Genomic DNA, 17,786 nt, shown 5'->3' on the forward strand with positions numbered 1-17,786 from the left:
TAGTAAAATACTTTTTTTTTAATTAGGATGCTAAATTACTGTTATTTACTTGCATTTATGGGCAGAAAAATTAGTTTGAGAGGTTGAATGTTAGGCTTAATCACCCTCTCAAATCCCAGAGATGTCCAGAGTGCCTCCAATTTGGGTATAAAAACAGGAATTCAGTCATTTTTAGTTTCTTACAAATATTCAGAAATCCTTTATTTTTCTGATTGCTTTTTTGGCATCTCACATGCTCGCTGTGAGATTTTAACAATTTCTAAACAAGTTCACATAACTCCAAGTTCTGAGCTCCGTTTGCTGGCGAGATTTTACATGAACATTAGTTTTGATTTCACCTGGGTGCATATTTTTTGGTTGTATTTGTTTCTGATTCTGCAGTTTAATATTGTATTTTCATCTCTGCGGCTTTCTGTTTCTGAAGTTTTGCACATGGACTCAAATAAAAACCGACAGCATTCATTAATAGTGTATCTAAACCACTGTGATTTAACCTCGTGGCAGCCAATTTATGAACTCTGTAGCTCCGGCATGATGTAGCAGCTTCGCAGAACTAAAAATTGTATTCCCAGCAGCAAGCAAAGCTAAATGAATTGCTCCACACATTGAGAATACTGTTAACATGCTAGCTTTCCAGCAATTGTAAATAACAACATAGCTCATTCCCATTTGTACTACAAGTTTGTCTGATAACAGTCTGTCTTAGACAAACTTCTGACTGAAGTGAGAGCTGAGCACTGTAGCACATCAGACTCAGGGACCAAAAAAAAAGTGAGAAAAAAATGTGATAATACGAACAGGCGGTCCTTAGCGATGAACCTTCAGAGGATTCTCAGCTGAATCTGCAGCTCTCTGTCTTTGCAGAAATTTGAAATCAGCCTCTGCTGTTTGACTGCGTCTTCGCCAATCTGGTTACATTTGCACTGCACTAAACAGAAGCAGCAGATATTTATACAAAGCCAAAAAGAACTGAACTTTTTTTCTTTTAAACAAGTTAAACTGTACACACATTTATTTCTGGTGTAAAGTTTGACATATTAGCACGGAAGTCTGTGGGGGTTTGGATCACTCAAGAGGCCAGACGAGGCACGGCGCGCTTTTGGCATTTTCATATTGGTTGCCGTTGGTTACCGCAAAACTATTATAAGCTTGCGACAGCTTTATAAATTCCATCCATCCATCCATTCGCTTCCATGGACAGGTCGCCAGTCTGTCACAGGGCTTGAAGGACGCCGAGTTCACCAAACTGCAGTCGGAGAACCGCAGACTCAACGGCGACCTCGCCGACCTGCAGAGCAAGCTCGAACAACTGGAGGCTCTACTGGCAGAAACCAAGAACCATCAAAAAATTATGAGAGACAAATCCTTTTCTCTAATCAACAGGTTCAGACCGTTTGCAGCAACATGACAGTCGTGTGTGCTGAGGGAGGAAAACTCTTTCTGCTCACTGCATTAGCAGCCCAGCTCGTCTGTAACGTGCTCATTCATGACTAATACTCTCATATCACTGGTCAAATGAGGACTTAACACATATCCATTAACCTGTGTCTCCAGTTATGTTTTATTTGTTGTCTCGATTTTAGCGGCAAACAATGGAGAATGATTCAGTGAATAGTGGGCTGCCTATTTACCAGTGACCTTTTTTCACTCCTACAAGCTGAAGAGGTGTTTTGGATTCAACCCCATGTGTTACACTTTTTTTTTCTCTTTTTTTTGTGCTTGAGATGAATCAGCATTTGGATCATTTTATAGCCTCAAAAGCTTTGGACTGGCTGTTTTTGTTGTTGATGTTGTTTTAGGAAAATTCTTGTTTTTAGCTGCTTTATCTTTGGCTTGTAATTTGTAATAACTCTAAATTTTACACAACAATAGAACCTAAAAATAAGAAAAATAAACCCCAGATCATTAAGGGGGAAAAAGAGAAGAACTAAAAACTTGAAGTCATAACTGACTGACCAGAGGTGGTGCGGTTCAGGAGGGGGAATCCACAGTGTTTGTGTTAGGGTCAGGTGGCAGGGGACAGATGCTTGACAGAGGTCAGACAGACAGGTCATAAATATGGTGGACAGGCTAATCTGGCCTATGACAAGTAAAGGGTGGATCTGCTGTAATGGGTGATAAATGTCAGAGCCTCCCTGCAGCCTCAGATGAGTGATTGTTAAGCAGCTTCTCTCAGCCCAGAGCTTCCAGCCAGACTGACAAGCAGTAGAGGAAACATTTACACGGACAGAATGGCTTGTTTGGACAACCCCCCACCCCTCCTGCTCCCTTTTCCTTATTGTCGCCATAGGCAAAATGAGAGAGGGGAGATTAATCAGGCTGTTAGCATGTTTGATGGAGAGGAGAGGAGGAATCTGTGTGCAGAGGAGAGTGTAAAAGGTTAAAAAAAAAGAAAAAAAGAAGAAGAAGAAGAGGAGAGTTGTGATTCATCAGGGGTTAGTGATCCACTGAGGAGCAATCATTTTTAAAGGAACAGGCCTTGATTACAATAATGTCCCCATAGCAACTATTATCTTTAATGACTATTATTATTACTGTCATAAAGTGGAGAGTGGAGCAAGTCTTATTGAAATATGGTGTTATGCAACTGCGCTTTTGAACGGTTTCGCTCATTAAAAAAATAGCTTTCCTGTTAAAATCCTGCAACTTTAAACATGCAGACGGACAAATGGCATAAATGAATGTGTCCTTCATATAAGGTGAAAGGCATATGAAGACATATGTATGACTCCATAAAGGTGCTACATTGCACCCAATTCAGTCTGTTTGTTTTATGAAACATTTATTAGATTTATTTGTCAGGTTTATGTTGGTGCTCGTGTGATGACGGATGAGTAACAACGTTACAGAGGGGAGCGACTTACATTTGGAGACTCTGGAGACTTTCCTCTTGACCTCACCAGCGCCTGAACCGGCACAACCATCCTCATCGTCACAGTCCCCGCTGTACCGCCCCTCTGCATCGCCGCTTCCTGTTTCAATCTGATCCAGTGAGCCCAGTTTAGGGATCGACTTTCCCTGCAGCAGCTTTTTGAAAAAGAGAGAGACAAAATTAGACGTTTTTAGTAGAAAAAATATATAGAAATGAACTGGAATGCTTTCACTTTGAGCTCTAGGTATCTATGAGTATGTATTATTATGACAGTATAGACAACAGGAATGCGAAAAAATCTTGAGCTACCTTTTATTTTTTTACATATTTCTTCAAAAGAGCCAGACTTCTCTCGATTTCTTTCTTTTAAAGTTTGTCTTTAAAAATTGGCAATTCTCAGAGGAATGTTTTTTTTATTGAGCTACTTAACTGACTTATGAATCATTCACCTAACTCAAAAGATGAAGCCGGTACAATTCTAAGTTGTATCTTTAGACAAAAAGACATTTCTTCCCGTTTTTTTAGCCGAACCTACAACAAATGCCAAAGAATCATTTCCAATGTGATTCTCAGAGAGCTGTCAGCTGAAAACTTTGTAGTCTCTCCAGCGTGTCCTTAAAAAACGAGAAAAAACTGGACAAGTGGAGGACGAAAGAAGAAGTGGTAAACTAAAACTAGACTAAAAACTAGATGAGTTACCTAGAACAAAGATATTAGCTAGAACTTTTAAAAAAAAGGATTTGATGAACTCAGAAAACTAAAATCAAAAATACAGAGAGGAAATAGTTTCAGCTTTTGTTATTTTGGTAAAATCTATTATCACAGAGGCTTGGATGCAAATGTTTGTGCGTTAACGGCCGTGTTTTTATTGTAATACCTGCACTGATTTTCTTAAATCTTGCAACTGGCATATGCCCCTAATACAAAAATAATTAAAAGCACTAAAAACTAACTCTGTAACTCACAAAAACCAAAACAAATCTTAACACAAATAATAATACCAAACTGAAATAAAATAACAGCTGATTAAAAAACACAACACTATAATAACTTTGGTGTCTGTCGCTGTGTTTAAAGTGCGGTGGAGGCAGTGTCATGGTTTTGGGCTGCACTTCAGACACACAAAATCTATATCTGACAGAAATCCACTGTGAGATATAGACCCAGCATACCAATTTGACTGGGAATGGCTTCATTTTTAGTGATTCAGGACACACTGCAAGTGCTGTTATCTTAGCAAAATATGAAGAAGTGAAAGTCAGTTAAGACTTTTGCACGGTAATGTAGGTTGTTGTGAAGTAAAGAAAAGTGTCAGGGTCCTGGGACTGGGCGACCTAGGACTCCTGGGCAGTCATGGACCTGTATTATTATTATGTATTTTTGGTGTCGTTTCCCCTTCTCTGTGCGTGTACATATGTGTGTGTTTTTCTGTGCTGTGCTAGTCTGTGTCCCACTCATATGTTTAGGCGAGGTATGGGTGTGTATGTCTGCCGGTGTGCCTGGAGGATGGAGCTCGGCCACCTGCAGGCCTGAGGGGTGTGGCCCTGCGGAGGGACTGGCCACACCCGAAGTCACACACCTGCTGCTGATCAGGCCTCGTCGGGGGAGCTACTTAGGAGAGAGTTGGAGCTCCCACCGACGCTGGATCATTTCCTTGAGGCTCCACGTTAGTCGTCCTGTTGATTGAGTTAGTGTGTGTGTATGCCCGCAGTTGTATGTGTCCTGACGGCTGCGTCTATTGTTTCCCGCAGGAGGAGCGTGGAAGACACGAGAGCAGCGACACGGGAGCGGAGAGCACAGAGACACGGACTATTCACGGAGAGACACAACACGGGAGTCTGGGAAAACACGGGGATTTATTGTTACTTTGTTGCACACTGTAAATAAACGCACTGTTTATACATAGAGCACCACGCCTGGGTCCTCCTTCCCCACTCCTTCCACGGTTTGCCATGCCATACCGTGACAAAAAGATGGGAAAAAATGTGAGAAGTTGCTCATTATGTTGCCAATCAGCCTGAATCCTCCAGTTTAAAAAAAAGAAATGCATAAAGAAACAATGAATCCCCACAGCGACTGCACTGCAGCTGACTTTTGTTTGTAAATAAACACTTCTGCCCTGAATTTTTCAGCGTCCTGATTTTGAATAAGATCTCTTAAAAAGAAATACTTTTAATAATGAATAAATACATAGTAAAATGTCCATATTTGTTTACTCAGGGATTATCACCATCAGCTATGATGTACACTTCACAGAATCCATATATGAGGTGTATGACAGTCGTCCTCCTTGGCCGCAGTGGTCTGCAGGCTAACCTTTCTGATGCATTGCTGTGCAGCAGAAACCCAACGCCAGGGGAAATGCATTCGCTAATTGGTTCATTTAAATTCATGGTGCGTCACTGGAAACAAGAACGATTTGTGTGTGTGTGTGTGTGTGTGTGTGTGTGTGTGTGTGTGTGTGTGTGTGTGTGTGTGTGTGTGTGTGTGTGTGTGTGCCTGAGTCCGTGTGTGCACTGATCAAAAAGGTAGTGTCTATGCTAATTAGTTAGTCCTGTGGTTCAGGGCTGAAGAGGGAAGGAGTCAGAGTTGCTGGGAAGGCTGAGCCAGGACATGTGTGTGCTGGTCTGAAGTCTCATCTGCTGACTGGTGACAGGTTAGATTGGAAAATCTAAGCTTTCCCTCCATGTGTGTAATTAGCATGATTTTCTCTCTAATTATGTCAGAAATATGGCCAAATGTTTAATAGATTATGAAGAATAATGGGTTTCTGTGTTGCCTGAAATTAGCCTGGTCTGGAGGTTTGAATCTGAAGGAGGCAGAGCACTGCTTGAGGGCTCATTATGTGGAGTTCAAAGGCTGTCAACTCGGAGCCCATTTTTAAAGGAAACAGCATCCAGCAGTAATTAGTCTGCACATGGGAAACAATACACGACTCAAGATTTAAGATTCTATTCATCATCTGCATGGAGTTGAAAGGTTAATGTCTATATATACATAAACATGTGTGCATGTGTGTGGCTGAGAGGGAAAAGAACTGCTTTCTTATACATAATCGGAAGAATTCAAACACATGACCTTCAGTCGTCTCAGGTCACTTCTGTATTCTGCAGAAACTTTTCTGTTCACAGTTTACTCTAATTGATCAGTTTGTCAAAAACTGCAGAGGGCCTGAAACTAAAAATAAAGGCAATAAGCAACACATTTTCTGTACTGTTAGCCAAAGATAAAAACCTGTCACAAAATATACTGATCTTCCTCATGAAGTGCAAAGCTAGTGTCTGATATCTTATTTCTGTTGTTGATTAGAACACACTAGCTGGTGCACACTTCCTAATTTTATATGTACAGTGCAATTCTTAAGCCAGACCTGGTTTCTTTACATTTTACTAAGGAAATGGGAAACAGGTGCAGTGAAACATGTGGAAACTTGTATGCAAATACAGTATTTAAGACAAAAACAGTGTTTCGACAATTCTGTAGAATGCTTATCTTCAGGCATCTCGATGCCTTTCGTTCTGTTTTTTCCCCAGTTTTTACACACAGTCCCAACATGTGTCCAGTTTTTGGAAAAAGCTCACCTTGCTGGTCCATATATAACATTTTATTTTTGTCAAACTGTGTTATCATCTATGTTTTGATTGAAAAAAAATGATGCATGACAGATCTTGGCTGTACACACTCGCTGTATGAGACATGTGGCCACTATTATCAGTCTAGTTCGGGTGTAATTTGGCGTACTTCAGCCTTTTCTCTGTGTTTTCGGTCCTTTAGAAAGCCTCCCTTTCACTGAGACCATTTCTGATAAAGTTTTGATGACCAGTAGATGGATCAGCTTCAGGGCCTGCATCAGGTTTTTGCTTTATTTATTACTATTTCTTGAAGTTTTCTTTCTTTTTTAGGCCTGCTACTTATTCTTTTGTCTCCCACTTGTCCCATTTCCTGTAATTTTTCAAGGACACGCAGCACACCATGCTGAGATATGCCAAGTGTTCAGCTAATAGCTCTTTGGGAATCACCATGTTGTTACAAAACTCTTTGGGATCTTTCAAAGGTTCAACTAAAGAAACAATATCTGTATTTTTGTGAAAGAAAATGGTTTACTTTAATCGTTTCTTTGCTAAAGACACAACACTGGATCGTCCTTTGAGTCAGGTGTCTTTTGATGCTTGATTGATTCACAAGTTAGTGTTAAGAAGTGGTTTATCAAACAATAAAATTATTCTACAATATAAGGACAGCACTGGCTGCTTTTTCACTCTTTTCAATGTCCAGAGAAACCAGTCTGGCTCCTTGGGAGCAGCATATAAAGAAATGGACGGTGGCTCAAGACTTTTGCACAGCTAACACAGATAACCACAGTATTGATTTTAAGTTGATCCCATATATGCATCATCCTGGTTCTGCAAACATACATTATATCCACTAATAAAAAGAAAAGGCCCAAAAATCTCCACTCCCTGTAAGTTCTGTTTTTCAGGAAACTCACTTTTTTTGTAATGAGAGTTTATATTCATGAGCTGTGCTTTCAAGACATCAATACACTTCAAAAAGACCCAATGGTGGTATGAGCTGAGAGCCACAGCAGGATAGGAAAGTCAGAAAGTGCTGAGAGACTGACTGACCCTAAATAAACATACACTAGCCTGCAGCTATAAGCTGGTTTTGGTCTTTTCATGGGATTTGCTGCCAACAATGACTGTATATTGCCAGCTATAGCCTGCTGTAAGACAATGATAGGAAAATAATAAGACTCAGATGAAAGCTAAATATAAAAAGGTTAAGGTCAGGCAGTGATAATATGAAAGTAGCTTAATTTGCTTCGTTATTTATAGACATCTTTATTCCTGTACGACAGAGTTTCACTCTCACGTTTTATGTGCTTTTGATGTGCAAAAGCATGTGCGTTTGGTTTTTATAAGGTCACTGGCAGGTGACTCGATTCCCCAAACGGCGCTAATCAATGAATCAAGCCTTATAAGCTAATAATATTTCACAGCTAACTCATTTGTTCCTTCAGCTGAGGAAACATTCATCATGCCTGACCAAGAATGTCAATCAGCAGGCTACTTGATTCTTCTGCTTTTCCTGTGCAGGAAAATAGCTGCCCTGCGTTGTTGGATTGTATTGAACAGCGACGCTGTTCTTTCTGAAATACAATGAAGTGAGCCCAAATTGCCTAACAGTGTTATTAGCCTCTCCTCTGTGAATGACATGAGATTTTGTCCAGCACTGGCAGGGAGACACGTGCTTTGATTCGCTCTAACCCATGGTAGCCCCCCTTGGGCAGGCCTCTGGCTGTTACTGGAGTGTGTAGAAAGTTAGAAATGACCAAATAATATCAAGGACTCTATGCACAAACAAAACTGTCTTTGTGTGAAGCAACTCTACTACTACACACGTTGTATGATTTTTTTTTTCTTTACAAAGGTATCACCAATTCATTGCCTTTTTTCCCCCTTTTCTTTGGAAACTGCACAACTATTTAGAGCCGGTAAAAATGATAAAATTATTTTCTACAAATCCACACACCATTCCACTTTATTAACAAGAAGAAATTAGAAATTAGAAAAAACTATTAAAGTGTGCTACATGGAAACGTTTGGGCTTCCCAGTAGGTCACAGCTTTCACCACGGCTTGCAAACACTTTTTGTAACCAGCTAAATTACAGAATTTTTACCTGCTGCTTCCTGATATGAAATATATCCAAACTTTTGCTTATAACAGCCTGAATCATGAGGAAAACTGGACATTTATTTACATCAGATTTAGCACTGCTTCGTGAATCCATCGCTACTTACTTTAATTAACTAGAGGTGGGCGGATCAATCCGAATATCAATGGTATCGATGCCAACACTAATATCGGTATTAAATCAATACTAGCGCGATAAATCTGTGATTTAGTGATCATCAAAACATGTTCAGAATTAGAAAATTAATGGTGATTCATCTCAAACCATGAAGCACTGGTATTGGTATTGGTACAATAATGGCCCTGTATTTACTTAGTATTGGATCAATACTGAAATCTGCAGTATCTCACAGTCTAATTAACCAGTATAATTAACGACTGTCTTTAAAAATCATGTCCTTCTGAAAGTCTCACGCCTTCATTTGTAAGCCTGCATTTCTTTAAGGTAACTGGCTGATTTGAAAAACAGGTACAATGTTTGGCTTCTGTGCTATGATCCTAAGTTACACTGTACAGTAAAAGGCTATTATTTCAAAGGGAGACAGCTGTGCCCAGAGTGGCTGCATCGAATAGGATTCTGTCACAGACAGAAGTTCGGCTAGCGATAATTTAACTGCCAAGCAAAATGGCAAAAAGAAAAAACAAGAAGAAGAAAGAGTTCCTTTTGTGGCGTTCTGAACTCGCGGAGTAAAGTAACTCTGCTCTGCTTTTTTAACTCAAAATCAGTGAAACGTTTTTCAAGATTGGCAGAAAATATCAGAGGACACGGGATGGCGAGGTGGAAAGCGAAGACTGTGATTATTGCATTCTTAATCCTGGTTTGTTTATTTGTGGGATTTTGTGTCGCTCTCCATTCTGTGCTAAACCATTTGCTTTGGCGCCTTCAGACAGAAACTGGTGTTACGCAATATTCAGAGGCCAGTGCAAGCACAGTCATGCAGTGATTTAGAAATGGCTTTTTATCTTCAAGTTGCAAAACAACACCTCGGTGACACCGAGGCTCATCCACCGCTCGCTTACCAAAGCATTTTACAAACCAATCAATATTAGAAAAGCAGCAGAAAATGAAACATATTTTCACTGTTGCGGTGACCACACAGCTCCTGTTCAAAGCCCTGAGTTTTAAATTGCATTTATGAGGAGTTTTATCGTGCACGGTCTGCCTGTCTTTCTTCCTTTTGTTTTTATTACACATCCATATGTGGGGAATATAAACACAAATCACAAAGAATTCAGAAACTCACATCACAAACAACATGCAAACAAGGTAGATTAAAATTCTGCTCTTAAAGCTCCAGTAATGATAATAAGGGTCTGTCAGTAACTCCACTAATTTGGTCAGGGCTTAAATATCAATATTGGATGGATTTTAATTAAATTTGGTACCAATATTCATTGTGCCCTGAGGTTGAATTTTAAAGAGTGGTGTGATTGCTGGACCATCCTCCAGCGTCATCACAGGGTCAAAATGTGACCTTCTCCCATACCTTACATCTCAGACCCTATGGCCATATAGTCCCTCCAGCTTCAATGCTAATCAGAGGCCTGGCACGCGACCGTACCTGCTAAACATCGGGATGTTAATATCGTCTTTGTGAGCCTTAAAGCAAAACCTAACCCAACACGCAAATGTGAGGAAATGCTTGTTAGGTTAATTGATGATTCCAAGTTGGCTGCAGGTGTAGATGCGAGAGTGTATCGGTCTTTCTCTGTGCGTGTTGATGTGCCTCTCCAGCGTGTAGCCTGCCTCTGGCCCTATGTCAGCTGGGAAAGGCTCCAAATTTTCTCACCCATTTCCCCAAAGCGATATATACACTGATGAGCCCTGTGAACTGGAAACCAATCTGAGTGCACCACCTCGCAGGATGTCTCAATACCTAAAAATGCATCTGGAGGAGAAAAGAGCAAGGAGAGCAGAGGCCTGCAGGAGCTGTGATGGAGGATGGACAGTTGAATGCTTCACAAATGTAAACCGTTTATCTGAAGAAGGCATGTGACACACAGATGGGACATCCAAATAGGGGCAGGAAGACGAATTTATCAATAAATATTTCCTTTTAAGTCATTTCAGTTATTTAGGGTGATCTACTTCATGATCTTTGTGCCTTTCCACGTTTGCGTTTGTGTAATTGTTTTAAAAAATGCACGACATCTGTACATTCGTGTCACACTGAGGCACATTGTGCATTTGATTAAAAGCAGGCCTGGATCTACAAGTGTCATGAACACTGTTATGCTTATCTGACATCGGAGATAAAATACAGCAGTAGGCTGTGACAAAACAATAAACATAGGATACAGCTGCGCTACATGTCACACTGCTGTCACATTGCTGTCACATTGCTTTTGAAATGACAGCTCAGAAGCAAGGGTGCCTCATTTGTCTGTTGCTTCCACTCCTCCGCTCACATCTCTGGTGGGAAGAACTTTCATTGCGTCTTTCTCATTGAAGAAGAAGAGGCACAGAAAGAAACTGAGGGTGTACAGTCTCAAAAGATGAAGAAGGGTTGTTTAGCTGCCTCTTGTTTTTTCTTGTTCTACCAAAAAAAATGCAGCTGGAGCCTGGGGAGTTCAGGGGTGTCCCATGGTGTCTGGTACCATATTAACAGAGGATTCTTTGGGTCCTGTGGGTTGCCAGGTGGAGCCTCCATGGAAAGGATTTGCCCCAGTATATCCCACGGGTGCTTGATCAGATTGGGCTATGGAGAGCATGAAGACTGGGTCACTGCCTCGGACACACTTTGTGTCCTTTAACTGTTGAGTGGTGGTTCAGTTTCCTGCAGAGGAGATGGGAGGTGCTGCCTGCCATCGGGGGCATGGTTATTGGGCAGAGAGTGCGTGTAGTGCGTGTCAAAGTAACAGCCACATGAAACAAGATTTCCCAACTATAACAACATGATAGCGATGACTATTAATAACTTCATATCCGTGGTTTTAATAATATATTTAATAATAATGTAAATATGCAGTATTACAGGAGTTTGCCAAGGATCCAATGGCTAAACTATCTTCTGATTTCTTTAACGTGGTCTGAGCAATACTTCTGCGGGCATCCTGCAGGTCTTTCAAAGGTTTGTTTTTTGTTTTGTTTTTTGGACATTGGCTCCTTTTTTACTTAGTTTTAGTCCGGTCCTTGTACGTGACCATTATCAGAGGAACGGTTGTTTTTAAGCCACTTAACACTGAGCCATGTATCATTCAAGCATAAAGAAGGCGCAACAGATAAAACAGTATTGTGTCGACAGAGAACAGAAAACTTACCAAAGAGCCCATTTTAAATTGGATCGTTAGGCACTTTGTCACTAGCAGCCTGCCACAAAAACACATAATTTGTTCCCCTTTCTTTAGTCGAATCTATAAAAATTCCAAGAATAACACAGCTTTACCATATCGTAATTGACAAAGAGCTGAAAACTTGGCGAGAAGTCTGTCTACAGAAGATGAAAAGCATCTGAAAGTCAAGTCGTTAAAAAAACAGAGAGAAAATCCAGCAAAGACCTGACCCAGGACCTGAGAGACACATTTGGCCCTTCAGCTGTCCGTCTACTGTTCACTGAAGCCTCATCAGAAATGGCCTCAGTGAAAGGGTGCAAGTCATTCTTAAGGAAGGGAAGCAGGGAGAAAAGGCACAAGAACTCGACTGAAAACCGATGGCCACAGGTCTCCTGCAGTGAGGGTGTTCAGGCATCTGTAAAACGCAGTGGAAGCTTGGTCATGGAACAACAGGCAGCCAACATCCGAGGAAGACATTTCAATGTCCTTTCAGAAGTGTGAAGAACTGAAAACTACGTCAAGAAATTACAGGAAAGCTTGCATAAAAGAGTTCAGAATAAAGTTGGTCATAGCAATATTGATATTCAAGCTCATTACAGTTGTACAGACGCCATTTATGCCTTATATGCTGTATCTGTATACATGTAAAGTGCTGTACCTATTCCCAGTTTCATAGCAAAATCTAAAGGAAGGACGGATGGCCCAAGACTTTTGCACAGCACTGGGCACACATACATTTCACTGTGTTTAGCGTCCTCCACTCCCCGCCCTTAAAACAGTCCTGGCCGCCTGATGTATTGCATTAAGTTCCAAACTCGCCACAGTGCACATCACAAACTTTGTCATAATGCCAGCTGCTTCCTCCACCAGCTCAGAAAATCACAACAAAGACTCGAAGTCGTAAGGTGACTTAAACGAGTTGGCATGGGAACCGAGCTTTTGGTACTCTGACTGGCTACATCGCACTATATATATTGGCAGTTTCAACTGGACAGGACTGAAAACTGCTGCTAAAGAGAGTAAAGCCTGCCTCAAAAAAAATCATAAAAAAATCTGGCACACACTTACTTATGATGGGCTTATGATATCTTCATCACCTGCTGCATAAGGAAAGCCCAGAGCATCATCAAGGACACCAGTCAACCAGCCCACACACTTTTCTCACTCCTGCCATCTGGAAAACGCTACCGAAGCATTAAATCAAGCAGCAGCTATTTCAAAGACAGTTTCTCCCCACAGGTAGTGAGAATAATGAATACTTCCCACAAACAACCCCCCCCCCCCCCCCAAAAAAAAGCTACAAAAAAAAGAAAAAAAAGCACACATACATAAACTAAAACAGTACCTAAAGCATGCAGCTCAGAGTTTCATTTGCATTTTCTGAAGTATCACTCAGTTATACTATCTGGCACAAAGTGAGGTTTTATTAAGATGGGTATTGTTTGGCATCTGCTTTTGGAGTAAATGTGACTGAAGCAATTGAAACAAATAAAACATAAGAACTAATTAAACTCTGACTGTAGTTTCATTTGTTTGACCCGCGGCGTCTTTAAACAGCGAAACCATGGTTTCAGCGAGCATTATGCAGACAGCAGAAAATGTCACCGCGATGCTGTCAATTTTCACTCAGCTGTCAACTCCAATTTGTGACCTCGCACCATTAAGGCACGCACTTCAGCTGCATCTACAGTAATGGAAAGAGGTGACTGCCATGTAACAGCATCTTGTAAATGTTAGGGCATTATCATTATATTTATCCTGCCTACACAACCACTCAGTCTGCATTTCACAGACCAAAGTACATACACTCCCCAAAAACACTGCCAAAGAATTCAAAGTTTCAGGTAAACTGTCACAGACAACTAAAAGCATTTCATTTCCAGATCGCCTCTCGTGTGCAGGGTACATTTCCTAAAGAGGTGCAGGGTGTCATATGGCAACATGAATCACACCTTCAGACATCCAAGCAATGAATCAAGCCCTGTGCAGATTTTTAAGCTCATTAGTATTCCCTTTGAACATGTTCTGCTATCTGTAAATAGAGGGTGGGGGAAGAGATCTTACAATGATCATTTTTGCCAGTCGGAGCAGGGGGGAGAAAAAAAAGTGTCAGTGTGCGAGTCGGCTCCCGAGATGCTCGCTGTCATCGCCCATCTTCCTCTCGTCAGCAGCGGCGCTGACAGTGTGTTTATGCAGAGCAAGTGCATCAGCGACAAAGAGGCAGCGGGTCAGCGATTGAGTGGTCAGAGCAGATATTAGACTACAAAGTGAATATTATCATTCAAGTTAAGCTCTCCTATGAGTCAACTTAAATAAAAAAAAAAGACACTGCTGCCAAACTGAGAATGCATTATTTATTTATTTATTAAGTTGCTTTATTTAGCCACTTTGTTAGGTACACCTGATAACCACTTTTAAACACAAATATCTAATCAGCCAATCACATGACAGCGATTCACTTCATGTAGGCATGATCAAGATGACCCTCTAAAGTACATTTAGGAATATGTAACAAAGGGGATTTAAGCGATTTGGAATGTGACATGGCTCTTGGTGCCAAGCAGGAGTATTTCAGAAACTGCTGCAGTTCATGGGCTCAGACATCAGAGAAGAATGGCCAGACATTCAGAGAGGCAACAATATCCCAAATAACCGCTCATTACAACCAAGGTATATACAGAAAATAATTTCTGGGAGCACAACATGTCGAAACTTGAAGCAGATTGGCTACAGCAGCAGAAGATGACACTGGCTACCACTCCTGTCAGGTAAGAACAGGAAACTGAGGCTTCAGTTTACACATGCTCACCAAAATTGGACGACAGAAGATTGGGAAAATGTTGCTTGGACTGACGAGTCTTGATTCCTGCTGCAACATTCAGATGGTAGGATAGGAATTTGCCAGAAAACAAAATGAAAGCATTGATCTATCCTACTGCGATGATGTGCAGGTCACTTTCTCGCCACACTTTAGGCCCTCTGAGGAATGTTGTCAACACCTTGCTGCACGGTGAAGGATTAAATATGAACAAGGTGTACCTAATAAATTGTCCAGTTACTTGTTAGCTGTTCTAAACGTTCACATCTGTTACAGAAAACAGTTCAGCTTTAATTAAAAGCTAAGCATAAGCACTGTTACTGTAGCTGACAGCATTAGGTCACTATATTTGAAATGAACACTGTATTTGCAGAACGTGCTCCTCCACAAACCAAATCAACTACACACAAACGCAATTGAGAGGCGGCTCTTAAAATTTAGTATGAACGTGAATTAAAATTAAAAAATGTGAATTATTCATGTGTGATTTTGGACTTTGCTGTGCTGCAGAACTTGAATTTCACAACCTATGTCCCAGTGCACGAAGAGGATTATGCTGCTGTTGCTTAAACTATAATCACATACATTCACTTAAGATAAACTTATCTGCGTGTAGGCAGCTTAGCCGGATTTGTCTTTGAATGTTTTAAACACCTTGTGTGGGTAAAAAAAAAAATCATTATCCTGCAGATTCTGGGATTTTTCTCTAATTAAGACACACTTGCACAGTAATGACATTTATGACTTTACACACTCCTTCGTAAGCTGCAACAGGAATTAAGTGGATGTGTTGTGTTAAAAATAAATCATCTTGAGACTTGAGGATAATGGTAATAAATAAGATTGGGTTTAATCCCAAACCGGACTTTCAGATGCTGCATTTTGGTATACGCGTTCAGGAGCACAACAAATAAAATGTGAATATATTCGTAGCGTTAATCCTCCTCTCCTAAGAGGAGAGACGATATGAATAATTCAGAAGCAAAACTGCTGGTCAACCACCACATCAATGGCTGGTAAATAATTCAGCCGGCAGAGTGGGTGAGGAGCTGCTTGCCCCTGATTTTGATTGAGAGACACTGGGACAGAGCCTACTTATAGATTCTTGATGGGTTTTACCACATCAAGAGGAGAGGACAGGCAAGGAAGGAGAGGAGCCCACAAATAATTCATAGGAAAGAGCTGCTGATGAGCAAGATGATGAAATCTAGAGTTTGTACACTCAGATTGTATAATAAATTTGTCAATAGATGCATTGCCGTTTTGTGTTTTCTGCGGTCTCGGGTGCAGAATAGTAATGATATATTTCCATTTGGTCCCAGGGAAACTTGGGGAAGCTTCTGTGCTCTGGTTAGTCAAGGTCAGGGGCAGATGAATGAAAACATTTCTGATATGTAGATGGAAAACATGAAAATCAACATTTGCATGGCTATCACTCTTATCCTCATACAAATGCCCAACAGCAGCGTCTTTAAAGATAATAGAATGCCACCTTTTGCCTTTCAGTGTACACTTCCTTCTTTCTCTAGAAAAGAGATTCTGGGATTTACCTGCACACGTGCATACTTTAAGACAAGTTTCATCATATTAAGTTAACCCCCGCTATAATGATTTGCATAATGCTGTTTTATGTAGTGGATATGCAGATGTGCACACAGCCACTCGTTTGTACACTGCAATAAATAATTGATGTTTCTGCTGGTCACAGACTCATCCCTCAACACACAAACACACACAGAAATTCAGGATCAGCATTTAAAAGTGACTGAATTTGAAATATGAACCCAAATATCCTTCCCAGGACCAAGTCTCCTTTTTAAAAAGCCACACTGGCTGTGAATCGCAGCCACTTCTTAGCACTCCTTGGTGTGTAAAACCATGCTGCATGCTCATAACATGAAATGGTAGAGAAATAAAGTCTGACAGTTTAAAATGAACGCCTGATGGCAATTCAGGTCATACACTCTCGCTGACACTTGTGCCGCACTTCAGCAGCTAATGACATGCCAATCAGAACTATTTGCAAATCAGACCCATTTGCAAATCAAGTCCCAGCCAGATGATAATAACTAGACTGAAGGATTGTGAATGCACAAGCTGCTAGATGAATCGTGCCAGATGTATAATTTAAAGTTTTTAGATACAAGATCATTTGTAAAGTTTTACCTTCCTCCATTGCCGACTACTACGAAAACACACAGTTTCCATATTTCTCCTTTCTCAGAAGTAAAAGCACAAGCCCTTAAGATGCCATTTTGCTCTCTTACAAATTTACTGCTTCAGAAAGTCCGAGGTCAACATTTTAAGTGTGATTGTCCGAACATTTGTACCAACCAGCCTCCCTAACAAGAGAGTTTCCATGAAAACATAAAAGACAGCTCATTTCCGCAAGTTCTCATCCTGAAAGCGGAGACACAGTAGGGGAAATTTATGGCAAAAATTCAATAATGTGCTTTACAACACCCAAAGTGGGAAACATGTGGCCCTGATGCAAGCGCAGAGGTTTCTTTCCAAGTACTCTGGTGAGATGACATGCACATCGAATCAAGCCATAAATAAAGCTTTGCAAATGCACAGTAGAAGGATAACATGTAAGAATAAAAAAGGCTTTTTAAGGAAAAGTCTCCAAAATATTTTTTTCCCTTGAGACTGAACTTGTAATTCTATACAAGCAGATTTTACAGCCCGGTCAACACTGAAACTCCAGTAATGCTTCACTCCCTCATTCATTTAGGGGCCTGGTCTCGTTAGCCTGAAGTAACTGCCCAGAGGCAGTTCCAAGATAGGTGTTGAGTGGCAAGGCTTACTTCCAGAAGGACTTTGATAAAACTAAAAAGCAAAGTTGACTGAAGTGGTTGTGCCATAGATTGACTAACTGAGTATTTTCTTTCCTTTTTTAAAAAGCACTGCAACACCCACACTGCTGAACATGAAGGAAAACATGTCTCTCAGTTAAATATCTGAAAAAGCATGCTTGACAACAGGTTTTTAATTCTGCTGATTACTGGAATTATTGTGTAAAAAATATCAATTAGCTTGGCTGGTAGAATAAATTACAGGCTGTGGCGGGTGCTGCAGGCAGAATGCACTCTGATTGATTAGTTATTAACTGATTTTGCTAGCTAAAT

General features: G+C 40.7%; 1 protein-coding gene across 1 annotated transcript in view; it reads right to left on the reverse strand.

Moving 5' to 3' along the window:
* Positions 1-17,786, reverse strand: part of gpc5a (glypican 5a) — a 144,918-nt gene that overhangs the window by 48,243 nt on the left and 78,889 nt on the right. Inside the window, exon 8 of the mRNA XM_085271583.1 lies at positions 2,865-3,027. Within this exon, the coding sequence (XP_085127709.1) occupies positions 2,865-3,027 (163 nt within the window). The remainder of the gene's footprint in view (positions 1-2,864; positions 3,028-17,786) is intronic.

The sequence above is a fragment of the Mchenga conophoros genome, linkage group LG1 (genome assembly GCF_057382185.1).
Source record: "Mchenga conophoros isolate Kocher_MC1m ecotype Shallow Benthic linkage group LG1, M_conophoros_male_GT1.1, whole genome shotgun sequence".
In the NCBI taxonomy this organism is placed as follows: domain Eukaryota; kingdom Metazoa; phylum Chordata; class Actinopteri; order Cichliformes; family Cichlidae; genus Mchenga; species Mchenga conophoros.